Source organism: Rhinopithecus roxellana, chromosome 9 (genome assembly GCF_007565055.1).
Source record: "Rhinopithecus roxellana isolate Shanxi Qingling chromosome 9, ASM756505v1, whole genome shotgun sequence".
Taxonomy (NCBI): Eukaryota; Metazoa; Chordata; class Mammalia; order Primates; family Cercopithecidae; genus Rhinopithecus; species Rhinopithecus roxellana.
The window spans coordinates 142,632,319-142,648,771 of NC_044557.1; the positions used below are offsets into that span (position 1 = coordinate 142,632,319).

Below are 16,453 nucleotides of genomic sequence, written 5' to 3' on the forward strand. Positions count from 1 at the left end.
GCAAAATTATCTAACCCAAAGCCTATTTTATAATAAAATATTGAACACCTCATGTAATATACTAAATACTGTACTCAAAGCATGCCACTTTTGTACAAGCATCAAGTCAAAAAATTGTAAGTCAAATCATCTTAATTTGGGAACCATCTGTACTTAGCATCCCACGAAAAAAAGAAAAGTCTTAAATTTCCCCAAGAAGTCTATTAACCTACACTATCTCAGTTCCTCAGATCCAGACATATAATCACCTTTGTCGTGTCTTCTGTGAAGGAGACAGCATTTGATTCCAGGCTAGAGTGACTTACTAAGATTGAGACTTTTGCTATTGATCTTCTTTAAGTAGGTTAACAGAATTTCTCCCTTGCCTTCACTAGGAAGAACAAGGAAATAATGGTTATCTTTGCACTTTTATGATCCAGACTTCTTGTAGCTTAATAGCTAGAAAATTTTGTTTTGGAGGGTGGGTTTGCCTTGTGACAGATGGCACTGTATTGAGATATGCCTCTGCATTGCTCCTGTGAAAGGAAAAGTGATCTAGATTATGGCCCCTAACGTGAAAAATTACTGCCCAATGTTGACAAATACAAATAAACAATCTGAGGAATAAGGCTAGGATCACAACCAGAAAATGTGCTCAAAAGGAAATAAATCACCCACCACTACTCACTACGCAACATGACACCCAACAGTAAAACGAAAGGTTTACAACTTGAAATTTGTATTATCCGTGCTTCCAGATATGAATGGTTTTGGGCTTTCCTAATGACTGTGAATGGATTTTTTTTTTTTTTTGCAAAGATATCAATTTTGGAAGGAATCAGGCTGTTGTAAACATCACCAAGAATTAGAAATTCAGAAAAAGGTGCATCATGCTTCAAGAATGTCCTAGATTTTTAAGAAAATATTCTGTCCCAAGAAATTTATAAGTTTTGTTATAGTGGACATTTGTTGTTTCTAAAATTGAATTTCCCAGCCATGTGGTTGGTGTGGGCCCTAACTGTCTTAAGCCATAAGCATATGCTACTCTGGGTTGCAATTCAGGAGTGGGTATTCAGCTGAATTCAAGTCCATTAAGTCAAATGACCTTTATTCTAAGTCTTTGGTTTCAGTCATGAGGGAAGTGGACATTCTCTTTTTTTTCCTGCTGGATTGGAACCTGAAAACACATACACCGGGGAAGTATCTTCCTTCCGAGCCTGAAGGGACGGACTATTAATTCCAAGCCCATGTTCAAAGATCTAACTAATACTTAATGCATATAAAATTGGCTGCAGCCTCTAGTACAGGGTTTGCAAACTCAAAAGCCTTCAGGGACCAGAGCAATGACACAAACTGTAGAAAGCTATCAGATGTAATATATTAATAACAGGGAATGGTGGGAAGGACAAGGCTTGTCTTTCCTAAACGTATTTAAATTACAATTAAAACAAATACAACATTAGCTTGGCCAAAGAAAACACGCTGACATTAGGTGGGCTGGCAACATAAAATTCACTGGCATTGTGTCGGCTGGTTTTCTACCTTGTTTTACAACCACCTGAAAGCCAGCTACTAACCCGACCTTCTGCAATTCCTCTGTAGTAAATCCCTTGCAGCCCAGTCATGGTTTTAATAGACTTGGGATGTGGTATCTTCTTCCTCTCCCTACTCAGGTCCAGCTCAACTTAAGGATTATGTTAACATCTGTAACATCTTAAATGTTGTAGGAAAAGTATCTTGAAATAAACAGCATCATCTTCTTCTAGTTGTTGTTTCTAAAGCTGAAGAAACACAAAATCGAAACATGAGCGCCAACTGCACTGCTGTCAAGGGAATTTCTTTAATGGTTCTGTGTCTTAAGGGGCCCAGGTGTTTTCCAGAACAGCTCAACCAACTGTGCTTTGTTTGGAGCCTTGTAAAATTTTACATCTGACACAAAACATCCATCTGCCCCAGAACTTGATCTGTTTCCCAATATACCAGAAGCACAGGGATCAATTAAATATTTTTCAGTAAAATGGGAACTGAATAAAACAGAGAAAAGTTAATTTATAAGGAAATGTGGCTATTTCTGATACTTATCTCTTGAAATTGGGAAATGATGGTGAGTTTCTCAATGTAGACTTGTCATGCTTAAAGGCTCTTTCATAAGTAAGATTAGATTTCGAGCCACAGCTTGGAGGTTACCGATTCAGTCGAAAACAAGACATGTCTTCCCTTAGAGTGCAGTCAATGGCGAGAGCCCATTCTGAGTCAAATTTGCTGCTTTCACCTTAGAGTTCAGTCAATGGTGAGGGCCCATTCTGAGTCTAATTTGCTGCTTTCACCTTAGAGTTCAGTCAATGGTGAGGGCCCATCCTGAGTCAAGTTTGCTGCTTTCACCTTCGAGTTCAGTCAATGGTGAGAGCCCACTTTGAGTCAAGTTCGCTGGTTTCACCTTAGAGTTCAGTCAATGGAGAGAGCCCATTCTGAGTCAAGTTTGCTGCTGTAAGTAAAAGTGAATCTTCTTTCTAACAGGCTAAGATGGAAGCTTCCTTGCTCTCTGTAGATTTTTTCTTAAACCCTGAACCTATGCATTTACCAGAATTTCTAATTATTTACTGTCAGAGTTTGGACAGTTTCTAAGGCATAGAAAGAGTGGTAAATTTGGCTCACCATGAAGCACTGTTTGTACTCAAAGCAACCTGGGATTTAAACAATGGAAATGCATAAATTAGGAACACTCCTGGTGTTATTACTAACAGCTTAATATTCTGCCAGAATAAAAGTGTTTTTTCCATACGAAGACTTGTGAAAATTGTTAAGAATTGCTCTGAAACCAAGGGAGGCCCTGAGGAGGACCCACCATAGGAGGAGGTGAGAGCACCCATTCATGCCTGCGATCTTCCCTGGTGATTTAAGTCCCTCTTCCTGTCACTGCCCATCTGTGGGCTCCCACTGAACTGCAGACACTGCTGTCTGCTCTCACCTGGGTGAGAACACACACCAGGTTTGTGTTCATGGGAGCTTCTGGTGCTGTTAAAATAATGAATACTAAGGTTTCTCAGAGAATTACTTCCTCTGATGTTATCTTTTATATACAATAATAAAATTTCATGCATGTTGTCACCAAATGTGCATCAATTAGTCAGTGTCCTAGAAGCTGGGAAAAATGGTCAATAACTCAACATATTGCCTATTCAGGAAATACTGCTTATGAAGCAAAGGATGTTGTCCAAAGACCCTCTGCAAGCACTCACAAGAGACAAATTCTGGTGGCTGCAATACTAGCAAAGTGGACTCTATCTGATATACGACTTCAATGTTAATTTAAATTACTGAAAAACAATTGTTCACTTTTTAAAAAGCACTACTTTTACAAAACCCTTTTTAGATGACAGCTGAAATTTTCCCTATTTCATGACATAAATATCAGCTGTACCAAGTCAGGTATCCTTGCGCCTTTCTGATAGACACAGGTGAAGGAGCTTGACAGACAAGCCAACCTGCCTGACATATTAGCATATGGCTCTGATTTTAATGAGTCCTGGAATGCAGTCTGCAAGCTCGCTGAGGTGACGATTTGATGAAAGCAAGACTTAATCCCTGCAAAGCCTGGTCTAACTTCACGTAAGAGATTGAAAATGCTGGCTCTTGGTGGGTTCCATTTTCAGAAAAGAGGTAGTGCTGTAGACTCAAAAGCAGGGAGGGCTCCTAGCTATGGCAACCTTTCCATGGCCTTGCAGCCACCCCCCACCTCCCGGGGACACGCTCTTCCCCCTTTGGCATCAAAGGCTCCAGTGAGTTGCTGAGTGCTGGAAGCTGGGACTGAGGTGTTGGGAAATTTAATTAGCGTGTGTGAAACAAAAAGAGCCTATGGCTTAAAGCCACTCCAGAAGTGTGAAGAATAATAATGGCTTTTTGAGAACCCCCATTTCCCAAGAATGAACAAGCCTGGGGAAAGATGAGCTGCCTAGCTTTTTGTTGTTGGTTTCTTCATTTATTTATTTTTTGAAATTTTTCAAGTCTTCTGCTGGTAAGACTTCTACAGTTTTTGCTAAGAAACTTTCACCTTTACCAAAATAAATATTTCTCTTAGTATAATTCTCTGCTCAGAGCAAGGATTTGCTTCACCATGAAGAAAACTAGTACCTGGATCTGTAGTGGAAGTGCCATTTTTTGAATCAAATGCTACATTTGATAACAGAAATATTATAACTCAGAGACTTTTTAAGGCTTCTATGAAACTGTATCCAACTCAGCAAGCACACGTAGAGCAAGGGCTGGAAATGAACTCAGGATCATAGTTTTGGGTAGGGGGAGGCATTATGGAATCCACTACAGGTACAAAGACAGGTGAAAATAACTTGACCTTAAACAAATTGTGGCAAGTACTGTAACAGATGAATCCCAGCTAGTATATCTAGATCAGGTTTTTCATAGGAGGAATTTGGACTGTACCTCAAAAGACGAATAGGACTTTCAGAAAAGAAGATGACAGCAAGAGCATTCGAGGCAGAAGAAAGTAAGTGAACAAAGGTATAAACGTGTGTTTGGGGAGAGTGGGCAGAAATGTGACTAACGTAGGGAGGCCCGTGCGGGAAAGACGGAGGTCGTGGAAAGGTGGAGATGCCAAATCCTCCCCAATGAAAGAACCGAGACTTTCTTCAGGATGTAATTAGGGGAGGGGAATGGGGGAAGCTGTAGGCAGCTGTTGAGCAGAGGAATGCAGTCATCTGGGTTGAACCTCAGAAAAACAACTGGCCAAAGGATTTAGGATGAACTGAAGAAAGGAGGGCAGAGTGAGAGAGGAGAAAGCCAGGACTCAGCAGAGGAAGTGGTTATAAAGCAACGCAAGGAAGGCACTGGTGTGAGACGCCGCAAAGACTGACCACTAGGATGTGGACACTTAGCAGATTTTACATTTCAAGCCTGAGGAGGAAATGAGATGGTAAGATGAAAACAAAGGAGAGGAATGATGAGAAGTAAAAGGGATCAGAGCTACGGTGAACAAGAACGGCTAAAGGCAGATTCAGCACACCCAACAGAAAAAACAAAAACAAAAAAGGTCAAATTAGTCAAAATAATTAATTCTTTTTATTTTGTATTGCATGCTACCTACATTAAAAAAAAAAAAAACACTTTAAATGTCTGAAGGTAGAGGCTAAGGCGGTCTAACCCTGACATTAATTTGGAAGAAAAGTGAGCCACGGAAAGATTTGGAAATACACTGTTTTCAATGTGTGTTTAAATTTTACGCTTTTCTTTTGTGTGTGTGTGTGTGTGTGTTTTTGAGACGGAGTCTCGCTGTGTCGCCCAGGCTGGAGGGCAGTGGCTGGATCTCAGCTCACTGCAAGTTCCGCCTCTCGGGTTCACGCCATTCTCCTGCCTCAGCCTCCCAAGTAGCTGGGACTACAGGCGCCCGCCACCTCGCCCAGCTAGGTTCTTGTATTTTTTAGTAGAGACGGGGTTTCACCGTGTTAGCCAGGATGCTCTCGATCTCCTGACCTCGTGATCCACCAGTCTCGGCCTCCCAAAGTGCTGGGATTACAAGCTTGAGCCACCGCGCCCGGCCAAATTTTACACTTTTCTATGCCAGAGCATATGGATCCTTACCATTCTTTTTAATAAGCACACTCACTGCATAGATGGATGGGCCACAACTTAATTTATCAGCCCCCTTCTGAAGGGCAGTGGGTGGCAAGAAGAAAAATGCACGTTGTTGCCGAACAGCAAGAATGTGCAGGGAAAAGCTGATGCCTCACATCCCTCTGCCACTCATTTCCTCCCTAGTGCTTTTTTTGACTCTGATTCTGCCGGAAGAGACGCAGGGACACAGAAAGCAGCTGTCTACCCTGGCATGTCCCTCTACTGCGCTTTTTCTTCCCCTCACAGCGGGCGCACACTATTCCAACCAGTCAGGCTATTTGCTTTTAAGTGTATAAACTGGCAGTTACTCTTTGATGTTTGTTTGGCACTTAAACAGAATCACAAACAAGAGGGACCACTTTGACCTTGCCAGGAGCTCCCAAATTAGAGCCAGGGGCAAGGCACGCCTCTCTCAGTGACAGTAACTGCAAAGAGATACCGCCTCACGGACAGATCCTAAGATAACTCAGAAATCAGCATTTACTAACATTTGGGTGCAACACACCTCAAACTCCAGATAGTGGTCTTTCAGTTTGTACTCATCGACGTCCTTGGCTTTGACCTTCTTGTCGGGGGGATATGAGCGGTGCTCGGCCAGCTCGGTGGTGATCTGCTTCAGCTTACTTTCATGTGACTTCAGTTGCTCCTCCTGCAGGAAATCGTGATGCCATTTAGTGTTCAAAAAAGCAAGTCAGTAACAAAGCACAGCATTTTTTCTTTTCTTTTCTTTTTTTTTTTTTTGAGACGGAGTCTTGCTCTGTCGCCCAGGCTGGAGTGCAGTGGCCGGATCTCAGCTCACTGCAAGCTCCGCCTCCCGGGTTCATGCCATTCTCCTGCCTCAGCCTCCCGAGTAGCTGGGACTACAGGCGCCCGCCACCTCGCCCGGCTAGCTTTTTGTATTTTTTTTAGTAGAGACGGGGTTTCACCGTGTTAGCCAGGATGGTCTCGATCTCCTGACCTCGTGATCCGCCCGTCTCGGCCTCCCAAAGTGCTGGGATTACAGGCTTGAGCCACCGCGCCCGGCCGAGATGGGGTTTCTTTGGGAGGCCGAGACGGGCGGATCACGAGGTCAGGAGACCAAGACTATCCTGGCTCACACGGTGAAGCACAGCATATTTAAAAAAAAAATCCCTTGTGCTGAATGACTTTAACTCACTAAAACAGCCCAATGTGCCTCTGCTGCCACATCCTTCCAGCTTTCTCCCGCCGGTGTCCGCATATTTCCTATATTCCTTCCCAGGATGGCAATCAAGGCCAACCTCTTTAACTAGGTCCCTTGTCATAAAACCAAATGGCTTCGGAGCTCCTTATCAGGTGTAACTGCCCCGAGTGGGGACCAGGCCTTAAGAGATATCCTGACAGGCGTGTCACCAGCTGAACAGTTACGCACCTAGCATGGAAGCTGCACACCTTGGCTTCCCCATTTCATGCCCACTCAGCAATGCGGCCAGCTTTCTCATCCATCACAGGGAATGGATTGTACGTGTGCATAGTTTTTTTTTCCTTTTTGAAAGAAGCAGAGCTATGAAGAAATATTTCTTCTCTGAAGTTTATCAGATGATATTCTAAAAAATGCAGCTATCTTGCTTCTCTCCAAAGCAGCAGAGTTTAGTTCCTTCAACTTTATTGACTCAAAGCAGCAAATCAATTAAACTGTATCTACCTATTTAGCAATTACTGCCTTAATAGCATTATTATAGGTACCACGTACCAATGCAATATGGTTGATCCTGCGTCAAAGGACTTCCATTCTAAGGGTACCATTTATATCACCTTAGCAATAGGCTACCTAGAAAGATATGTTGCTGAACCTTCTGCCAGCATTTTAAAAACATTCTTGGAATTCTCTTGCATTCTTGAAAATGTATGACTCCTTACTGTTCTAGTTTCACATGCAAATTATCCAAATTTCACACGTACAATAAGATAAATGGGTGAAGGCAAATGAAACAAATCTCATTAAATTAGGTGATAAATGTATTTCATATAACACCAACGTAATTGCAGAATACAAAAATCTTGTAGAATGAGGGGAGTAATTTTTTACAAAACCAGAAAATGAATAACTATGGACACCATATTAAGATTATATAACATTATCATAAATTAAAAAAAGATGTCCAGAAATTATGAGTATCACATATAATATCTTAGTGACTTTTGTAATAATTAAAAGCCAAACAACAAAAACAAACTCCAAGTCAGAAACCATCAAAATAGAAGAAAACAATGACAAGTAAAAAGCAGAGTACACGAATGGAAAAATGAACAAGAAAGGTGGCACGAACACGTGGAGTGATCTAAAAGTGACAAGATTCATTTCTAAACGTCAGCTATAACAAAACAAAATGAAACACTCTGAGAAGTCCCAGAAAAGGAAGAAGGAGAAAAGAAACCTATTTTGAGATTTTAGAAAGGAGTCTACAACTCCAAACCTATTATTTGTGTACTGATAATGCTGAATGTCAAAAATGCTTCAGGTAGCTTTTATTTACAACTTCTTACTCAGCTATTACTTTCACCCAAGGGGACTATCAACTATGTTATGGATTGAATATGTCCACTCAAAATTAACCTTCAGTGTAGCTGTACTTGAAAATGGGATTCCTAAGTAATAATGGTTAAATGAGGTTATAAGAGTGGGGCATATATCCAACAGGATTAGTGCCCTTATAAGAGGAGACACTGTATGCAAGTACCAAGGGAAGGCCATCACAGCCATCCACAGCCCTAGGGGAGAGCCCTCACCAGACATCAACTCTGCTGGCACCCTGATCTTGGATTTCCAGCCTCTAGAACTGTGAGAAAATAGATGTCTGCTATTGAAGTCACCCAATCTACAGTATTTTGTTATGGTAGCCTGAGCTAAGACAAACTATATCGAAAGTTTTTATTTCTTTCCAAGTTGTTTTCCTTTGTGTATTTACTGCAATTGTAAATTACCTAATAGACTTCCTGACAAATGCTATTTAGTGACTAGACTACTTCCAAAAATAAAAGCATGAAGTATTTTCCTTCTTTTCTAAAAAAATTTCAGTTATATAAAAAGTCATATTGAATGATACATAAGAAACACATATCTAACATAGGAATTTAAGAAAAATTAAGAAATAAAATATAAATAAATTGAAATTATCTGCACATGTACGTGCTCATCTCATTCCTTTTCACTGTTATTCATATATAAAGGTATATAACCATAAAAATGCAGAAGTGTAGCCGGGTGCTCAGTGACTCATGCCTGTAATCCCAGCACTTTGGGAGGCTGAGGCAGGCGAATCACAAGGTCAGGAGTTAGAGATCAGCCTCACTAACATGGTGAAACCCTGTCTCTACTAAAAATACAAAAATCAGCCAGGCGTGGTAGCACATGCTTGTAATCCCACCTACTCAGGAGGCTGAGGCAGGAGAATCACTTGAACCTGGGGGGTGGAGGTTGCAGTGAGCCGAGATCACGCCACTGCACTCCAGCCTGGGTGACAGAGCAAGACTCTATGTCAAAAAAATAAAACAAAACCAGAAGTGTATTCTCGAGGTTTTACACTTTATATAAAAACTAATGAAAGGCTTTCTTTTTAAACTTTTTTTTTACAGAACATGTTTTTAAGATTTATCTACATGTATGCTCTAGTTCCTGTCTTTTAATCATTGTGTAGTACCCCATTGCAGGACACATTACAATTTTGTTTAAGGATATTTAGTTTGTTTTCAGGTTTCCTGTTTTGGGATTATTTTTTTCCCTGTTATAAATAATGTTGCAACAGACATTCTTACACGTCTCCTAGGGAATCTGAACAAGGGTTTTTCTATAGTGTGTCACCAAGAGTTGGCAGTTCTGGGTCTTAGAATATGCACATCTTTAAGATGACTGTTTTCTAAAGTGTTTTTATCTGTTTACATTTCCACAGCAGGTCTGAAATTTCTCTTTCTTTTACGTCCTTGTCAAAACGTCATGTTATTATACTTGTAAATTTTTGCTAATTTCATAGGTAAGAAATAAACCACCGTGATTTGAATTTACATTTCCCTGAATATGAGCGAGGATGAGGTTTTGTTCATAGGTTTACTGGATTTCCTCTTCTGTGAATTACCGGACCCATTTTCCTATTCGGTTGTTTGCCTTTGAAAAAATAGATTTGTATCACTACAACAGGTATTTATAATGTATGTTAAGAAACCAAACTCTTTATATTTTTGGTTAAGAAATAATTAGAATCCAATAATAGAATCCAGTTTATTTATTTTTTTTTTTATTTTTTGAGACAGAGTCTCGCTCTGTTGCCCAGGCTGGAGTGCAGTGGCTGGATCTCAGCTCACTGCAAGCTCCGCCTCCCGGGTTCACGCCATTCTCCTGCCTCAGCCTCCGGAGTAGCTGGGACTACAGGCGCCCGCCACCTCGCCCGGCTAGTTTTTTATATTTTTTAGTAGAGACGGGGTTTCACCGTGTTAGCCTGGATGGTCTCGATCTCCTGACCTCGCGATCCACCCATGTCGGCCTCCCAAAGTGCTGGGATTACAGACTTGAGCCCCCGCGCCCGGCCGAATCCAGTTTATTTTTTTAAAAAATAAGATTTTAGGTAATTTGGTAAAAGAATTTACAAACTTCTATTTTTTTTACTTTGGATCTATGCAAATATGCTTTTAGATGTTTGCTACTTCTAAAAGCTTTAGATTTAGGCTTTCGAATCTTGAATATTCAAATGCCTCTTTTTCTGTTGAATAAATCCCAATTTCTACTTATTTTAATGAGGAGTACAGGCTAGAATGACAATATGCACAACACCTTATGTTTTTCACTTTCCTCCCCATACCAGTACTTGCCAGGGTTTGTTCATTGTTACCAAGCTATGTTTCATAAACTTGTTTCTACAGTAGCATAAAGGGCTAGTCATTTAGGGTGTATTTTTATGAAGGAACTAATCGAAGAAGTGCTGATGTTCAATGAGAAATGCTTCATGACTATTTCATTGCCTTCATAGGGCAGGAGTCAATAAAGTAAACTCAAAATAAAGCATTTTAAAATCACATTTCCTTAAATCTGTCCATTTTGAACAGTGAAATAAAAATGCCAAGTGGCTCTTATGGACATAGCTTGACCATGCAAATTATTCCAGTGCTAGAATCCCATGGCAAGAAAGATACAAATTTTACACACACACACACACACGCGCGCACACACACACACACACACACACACAGTAAAAAACAAAGGGAGAGAGAGGATGCAGCCATGGAGCTATCATATTCTCAGACTCAGGACAATTACATTTGTCATAGACATGATGAAGAAAGATAAAGTAGGAATTTGCTTCCCTCCCCTGCTTTTGTCTTTGCTTTTACAATTCTTTAGGGATGCATACATACTGTTTTTATAAGACAATACTAGCAAAAGAGATTTCAGAAATGGCAGAAAAATATTATATCTGACAAAGAAAAGGCAGGGAGATAGAAAATAGAACAAACTCATAAAATTGTTTTAAGCTAGGAAGTGACAATTAGAAAAAAATTAAATTGAAACTACTAGATACAAGAAAACTTGTTGTTGTAGTTATATGCCAATAGATTTAAATCATTAAGACCTTTCATAATATACACAATAACATTTTATCTAAAAGGCAAGTTTTTGAAGTCACTTAGGATTTCATTTACTCAGATTAGGGGCTAATACCCAAAGTATATAAGGAACTCAAACAACACAATAGCAAGAAAACGGAGCGATTAAAAAATGGGCAAAGGACTTTGCTACGGTTTCACTGTATCCCCTTCAAACTTCACATTGAAATCTAATCCTCATTGTGCAGTAGTAAGAGACGGTGCCTTCTGGAAAGTGATTGAGTCCCTCATGAAGGGATTAGTGTCTTCATCAAAGTGCTGGAGGGATCTAGGTCAGGCCCTTTTTTGCTCCTCTGTCTTCTGTCATGTGAGGATACAACATTTGTTCTCACAAATGCTGTGAGGAAAATTTGGAAAACTGTATGAAAGCTCCTCAAAAAACTAAAAATGGAATTACCAGATAATCTAGCAGTCCCACTTGTGAGTATGTAGCCAAAGAAATGAAATCAGTATCTCAAAAAGATGTGGCATTCTCATGGTGAGACCATGCCGTATCTTCTACAAGAAGAGGGAACAGCTCTTGGCTGCAGCATCATTCACAATAGCTAAGATCTAGAAGAGAGCTAAGTGTCCTTTGACAAATGGATAAGGAAAATGTGGTATATATACACAATGGAATATTACTTATTCAGCCTGAAAAAAGAGGAAATTCTGTCATTTGCGACAACATGGACAAACCTGGATGACATTTTGCTAAGTGAAGTAAGTCAGGCACAGAAAGACAGATAGTGGATGATCTCATATATAGAATCTAAAACAGTTGAACTCATAGAAATAAGGAGAATGGTGGTTACCAGAGGCTGGGGGCGAAAGACTGGGGGGATGCTGGTCAAAGGACGAAAAACGTCAGACAGGAGGAGTAAGTTCTATTGTGTATCATGGCGGCTAGAGTTAATAATAATGCACTGTGTATTTCAAACTTGCTCAAAGAGTAGAATTTAACTGTTCTTACCATAAGAAAGTGATATAGCAAAACACGTGGAAATACATATAATTATGATATGGTCAATTAAAATTGTTAAAAAGTATTTCATTTTTTCCTATTTATACAGTACTTGGGTTTTGAGAAAAACTTCATATTTTCCCTTAACATATTAAGCTCTAATTTCATCTCTGTGAAGACAGTATTGTTTAACTGATGAGGCAATGGGAACAGGCAACTTGGCTGTTGAAGATATTGCAGTGTGAGTCAAGGGCTGACCTGGAGTTACAGTCCTTCTCCCCTGATGCAAAGCCCAGGATCAAGGGCCAGAAATCAGTTTTTTATCTTTTTATACCAAGTATAAGACTTACATAGTACTTATCATGGAGAGACGGATGAGAGAACAGCTGTGAAAACTGAAAGGAAATAAGAAAATAGAAATGCAGATGGCTCCAAGAGGGAAAGGAGGAAGAATGAGAGAGAAGGCAGAAAGAACTGGGGAACAGAGAACACGTTTATCCATTTATCCATCCTTGAACCTCACCGAGCGCCCACCACAGCAAGCACTGTGCTGGGTGCTGGGAGTAAGAAGAGGGAACAGCCACAGTGGCTGCCACCAGTCTTTTCCTTCAAGCTGTGGGATACAGAATCCTCAATGTTCTATGGTGGAAGAGAACCTGGCCACTGTCCTTTCTACCCTCTTTGTCTTAGAGAAGATGGAGATCCAGAGAATTCAAGCAGTTGCTCCAGTTCAGACACAAGGACAGAGTGGCAGAAGCCACATTCTCCCAACTTCTATCATCAAGTCACCTCGGAACAGCCTTCTGAAATCCAAAGGGCTGCTAACAACATAGCTTCAGCACATTCTCTTACTTGACAGATCAATCCTGAACTCAGCTTTTCACAGCTCTTGGTGAACTCCACTGCTGCTGGGTCTCCTCTGCTATAGCTCTCAAACGTGCAGGCTAGACTAAGGGTTACTCACCTTGCTCCAAATTCCACTCAAAACCTGTGTTACAGGCTGGGCCTGGTGAGTCATACCTGTAATCCCAGCACTTTGGGAGGCTGAGGCGGATCACTGAAGGTCAGGAGTTCGAGACCAGCCTGGCCAACATGGCAAAACCCTGTTTCCACTAAAAATACAAAAATTAACTGGGTGTGGTGGCATGAGCCTGTAATTCCAGCTGCTCAGCAGGCTGAGGCAGGAGAACTGCCTGAACCCAGGAGGCAGAGGTTGCAGTGAGCCAATATCACGCCACTGCACTCCACCCTGGGTGACAGAGTGAGATTCTGTCTAGATAAAGAAAAATAAAAAGAAAAACAAAACAAAACCTGTGTTATTGCACATTGCACCATCTCTTCCTCTTCTGCATTACTGCAGCACTTAAATGTCTATCTCATATGCTTAGCACAAAATACACCCTGACCTGTGTGTGAGTTTTATCTCCTTTCCCGATTACAAACTCTTAGAAAGGCAAAACAGGTCACTTTTTTCCTTCTCTTAAATCCTCCAGCATCCAGTGAAGTGTTGAGCAGAGAGACAGTATGTGGCAGCTTTTGGTTTATAGACATTACCTGCCTAACATTAACAAATACCTTAAGCTCTCAGAAGTTGAGGGCCAAGGTCATTGTCTCACCTATTTTTATAATGCCCACAAAATCTAACATAGTAACATAGTACTTGCTATACAGGATCTTCTGTAAACAGTAGCTGAACAGAATTTTATTTTTTTTAAAGTGAAGGTACACAGGGGAGGGTTTAGACTGTTTCCATTGTGCTGTCTTAAAGGAGACAGATGATTTTGAGGGTAATAATATATTTAGGGATCTCCAGGGCAACTTACAAGTCAAACTGCTAAATACTGGAACCTTCTCAAAATGAAGTGGTACAGAATTTAGAATACAGACCACCTGTCTTTCAGTCAGTTTGAGGGAGGCTCAATCCAAAAGACTGTTTCATAATTTCACATTTAACACAGCTTTAGACCTTAAACAGTGTTTAACGAGTATAAGCAAAATAGCTTCCACAAGATTTAATTACTTGTTTTATTGGGTACTTAATATATATTAAATACAGACCTCTAAGAAATGAACTAAAAAAAATTATCCATTCTGGAAAACTGTGGGTACCAATTAAGACCACATCAGAGAGTTTGAATGTGAAAAAATGAGTCAGTTAAGGGTAAGTGACATAATTAGAATCATATTTTAGTCAGAACTGTAAAGGATGGATCAGAAGGATATAATACCAGTGGAAGAGAGATCACAAGTGGTTATAGAAATCATCTGGGTCAGATTATTCCAAAGTGGGGAGTATGCAGCCCAGGCAAAATGACCCACTGGGGAGAATTTTAAAATCAGTATTGAGATATAATTAACACACCATAAAAATGCCCTTGCATGTCGTCTAACTGTGCTGAACTCATTTATGAGTTTTCAAAAATTTTAATAGATCCCTAGGCACTGGGAAAAAATTTAGTTTTCTTTTATTTTTTTTAAATCTCAGCACTGTAAAATGTTAAGGCTTACTAATATTTCCTACTGGGATTGACAGTAGAAAATGTAGTTTATTTTATTTAAAAAGGCATCATATAGTAGAAGGTATCTGCTGAAATATTTAGTATTGGGATGAGGTGAATAGTCAAAAAACTGAGGAGACCAATGATCTAGGTAGAATATGACGAAAATCTGAAGGAGTAGGTGTAGAATATGAAAGAAATTGGCCAGGCGTGGTGGCTCATGCCTGTAATTCCAGCACTTTCAGAGGCCGATGCAGGCTGATCACCTGAGATCAGGAGGTCAAGACCAGCCTGGCCAACATGGTGAAACCCCGGCTCTACTAAAAATACACACATTAGCTGGGCATGGTGGTGCACGCCTGTAATCCCAGCTACTTGGGAGGCTGAGGCAGGATAATCACTTGAACCCGGGAGGTGGAGGTTGCAGTGAGCCAAGATAGCACCACTGTACCCCAGCCTGGGTGACAGAGTGACTTTGTCTCAAAAAAAAAAAAAAAAAAAAGGAAAAAAGAAAAAAGATATTTAGGAGGTAGAAGTGACAGGACTTTATGACAGAAAGTGTGGAAATGGGTGGGTGGGGGTGCGGTGAAGAAAGCAACTACAAGAATGACCTCCCCTGAAATCCCACAGCCCCTAAGGTCAGCTCCACTCACTTGACTCTGAGCACCACAGCCTTGCGGTCACACTACAGGACAAAAGGAGGGGTGGAGGTTACTTCAGTGTGAGAATCAAGCATAGGACTGCTTTGCTTCTGATCAGTGTCCATCACAAGTCTGACCAAAAGAGTATTTAGTACCCATGGATTCAAACTTATTTATATGAGAATAGTTGGAGTTCAAAGAAAACAGGCCTAGATATCAGGAAATGAAGACGTCCCGGGGCACCATTCTCTGAAGAAGCAAGGAAAGACCTAGGGGAGGCAGAGGTTCCTACAGTGTAGTGTCTAAGTGGGATCTGGAGCCACCTGCCGGCCTGGAGTGGAAGAGAAACACACACGTGTCCCTGGGCCCCAGCCTGGACCTGAATGACCTGCTGGGGCTGGGAAAGGTGCATTTTATGCAAGTCCTCACACAGCTGTTGTGCACACTGAAGTTTGAAATGACTTCTCTGGTGGGCAGAAAGGGAGGTCGTGAGCAGACTGTGAACAAGGCCAGCCATGCAGTTCTGTGTGTGGAGAGCTACACCAGAAGGAGAAGCAAAACTTGTATTTTCAAGCTAGTCTTTCCACCCCCAACAGAAGAAAAATGTGCTCTGGCAACACTGTCATGAAAAACAAAGAAGGGACTCCTCCTACACAGCAGAGCTGTGCAGAAAGTACCACGCCGCACTGGCAATAATCAATTTCAATGATTAAGGCTAATGTGTTTTGCATAAAAGACGAGAACAAATTAAAGCAAAGCCCACAAATGACAGAGTGACACTCTGTCTTGCAAAAGCACCAAACAATCTTTTAATTGAATGTCTAATTTTTTCCCAACACTGTTTATCTTTATCAGTGTTTCCAGCAAGGCACTCACGTTTTTATACCTGTATTTTGTAAAGTAAAATTACCCAAAAAGTTCTGGCATTTAGGGGAGTCAGAGCCAGGTTGTGGGGTATGGGGAAAAAAAAAAAGTAGCTGGTCTCATGGCTTCAGATCCACTGGCTAAAGCAGTAGTTCTCAACAGGAGTGGGTTGGATTTTGACCCCAGAAGATACTTGGCAATGTCTGGAGACATTTTTGGTTGTTAGAATTGGGGGGTTCCTATTGGTATCTAGTGAGTAGAAGTTGGGGACACAGCTAAAAATCCTA

The 16,453-nt window shown here is 40.8% G+C and overlaps 1 protein-coding gene across 2 annotated transcripts in view; it reads right to left on the minus strand.

The window, feature by feature from the left end:
• The window catches only part of PSD3 (pleckstrin and Sec7 domain containing 3), a 492,789-nt gene that overhangs the window by 23,953 nt on the left and 452,383 nt on the right, over window positions 1-16,453 (minus strand). For both annotated transcript variants that reach the window (XM_010363497.2, XM_030937734.1), the window contains one exon: window positions 6,113-6,256. In XM_010363497.2, coding sequence (XP_010361799.1) covers window positions 6,113-6,256 — 144 coding nt within the window. The remainder of the gene's footprint in view (window positions 1-6,112; window positions 6,257-16,453) is intronic.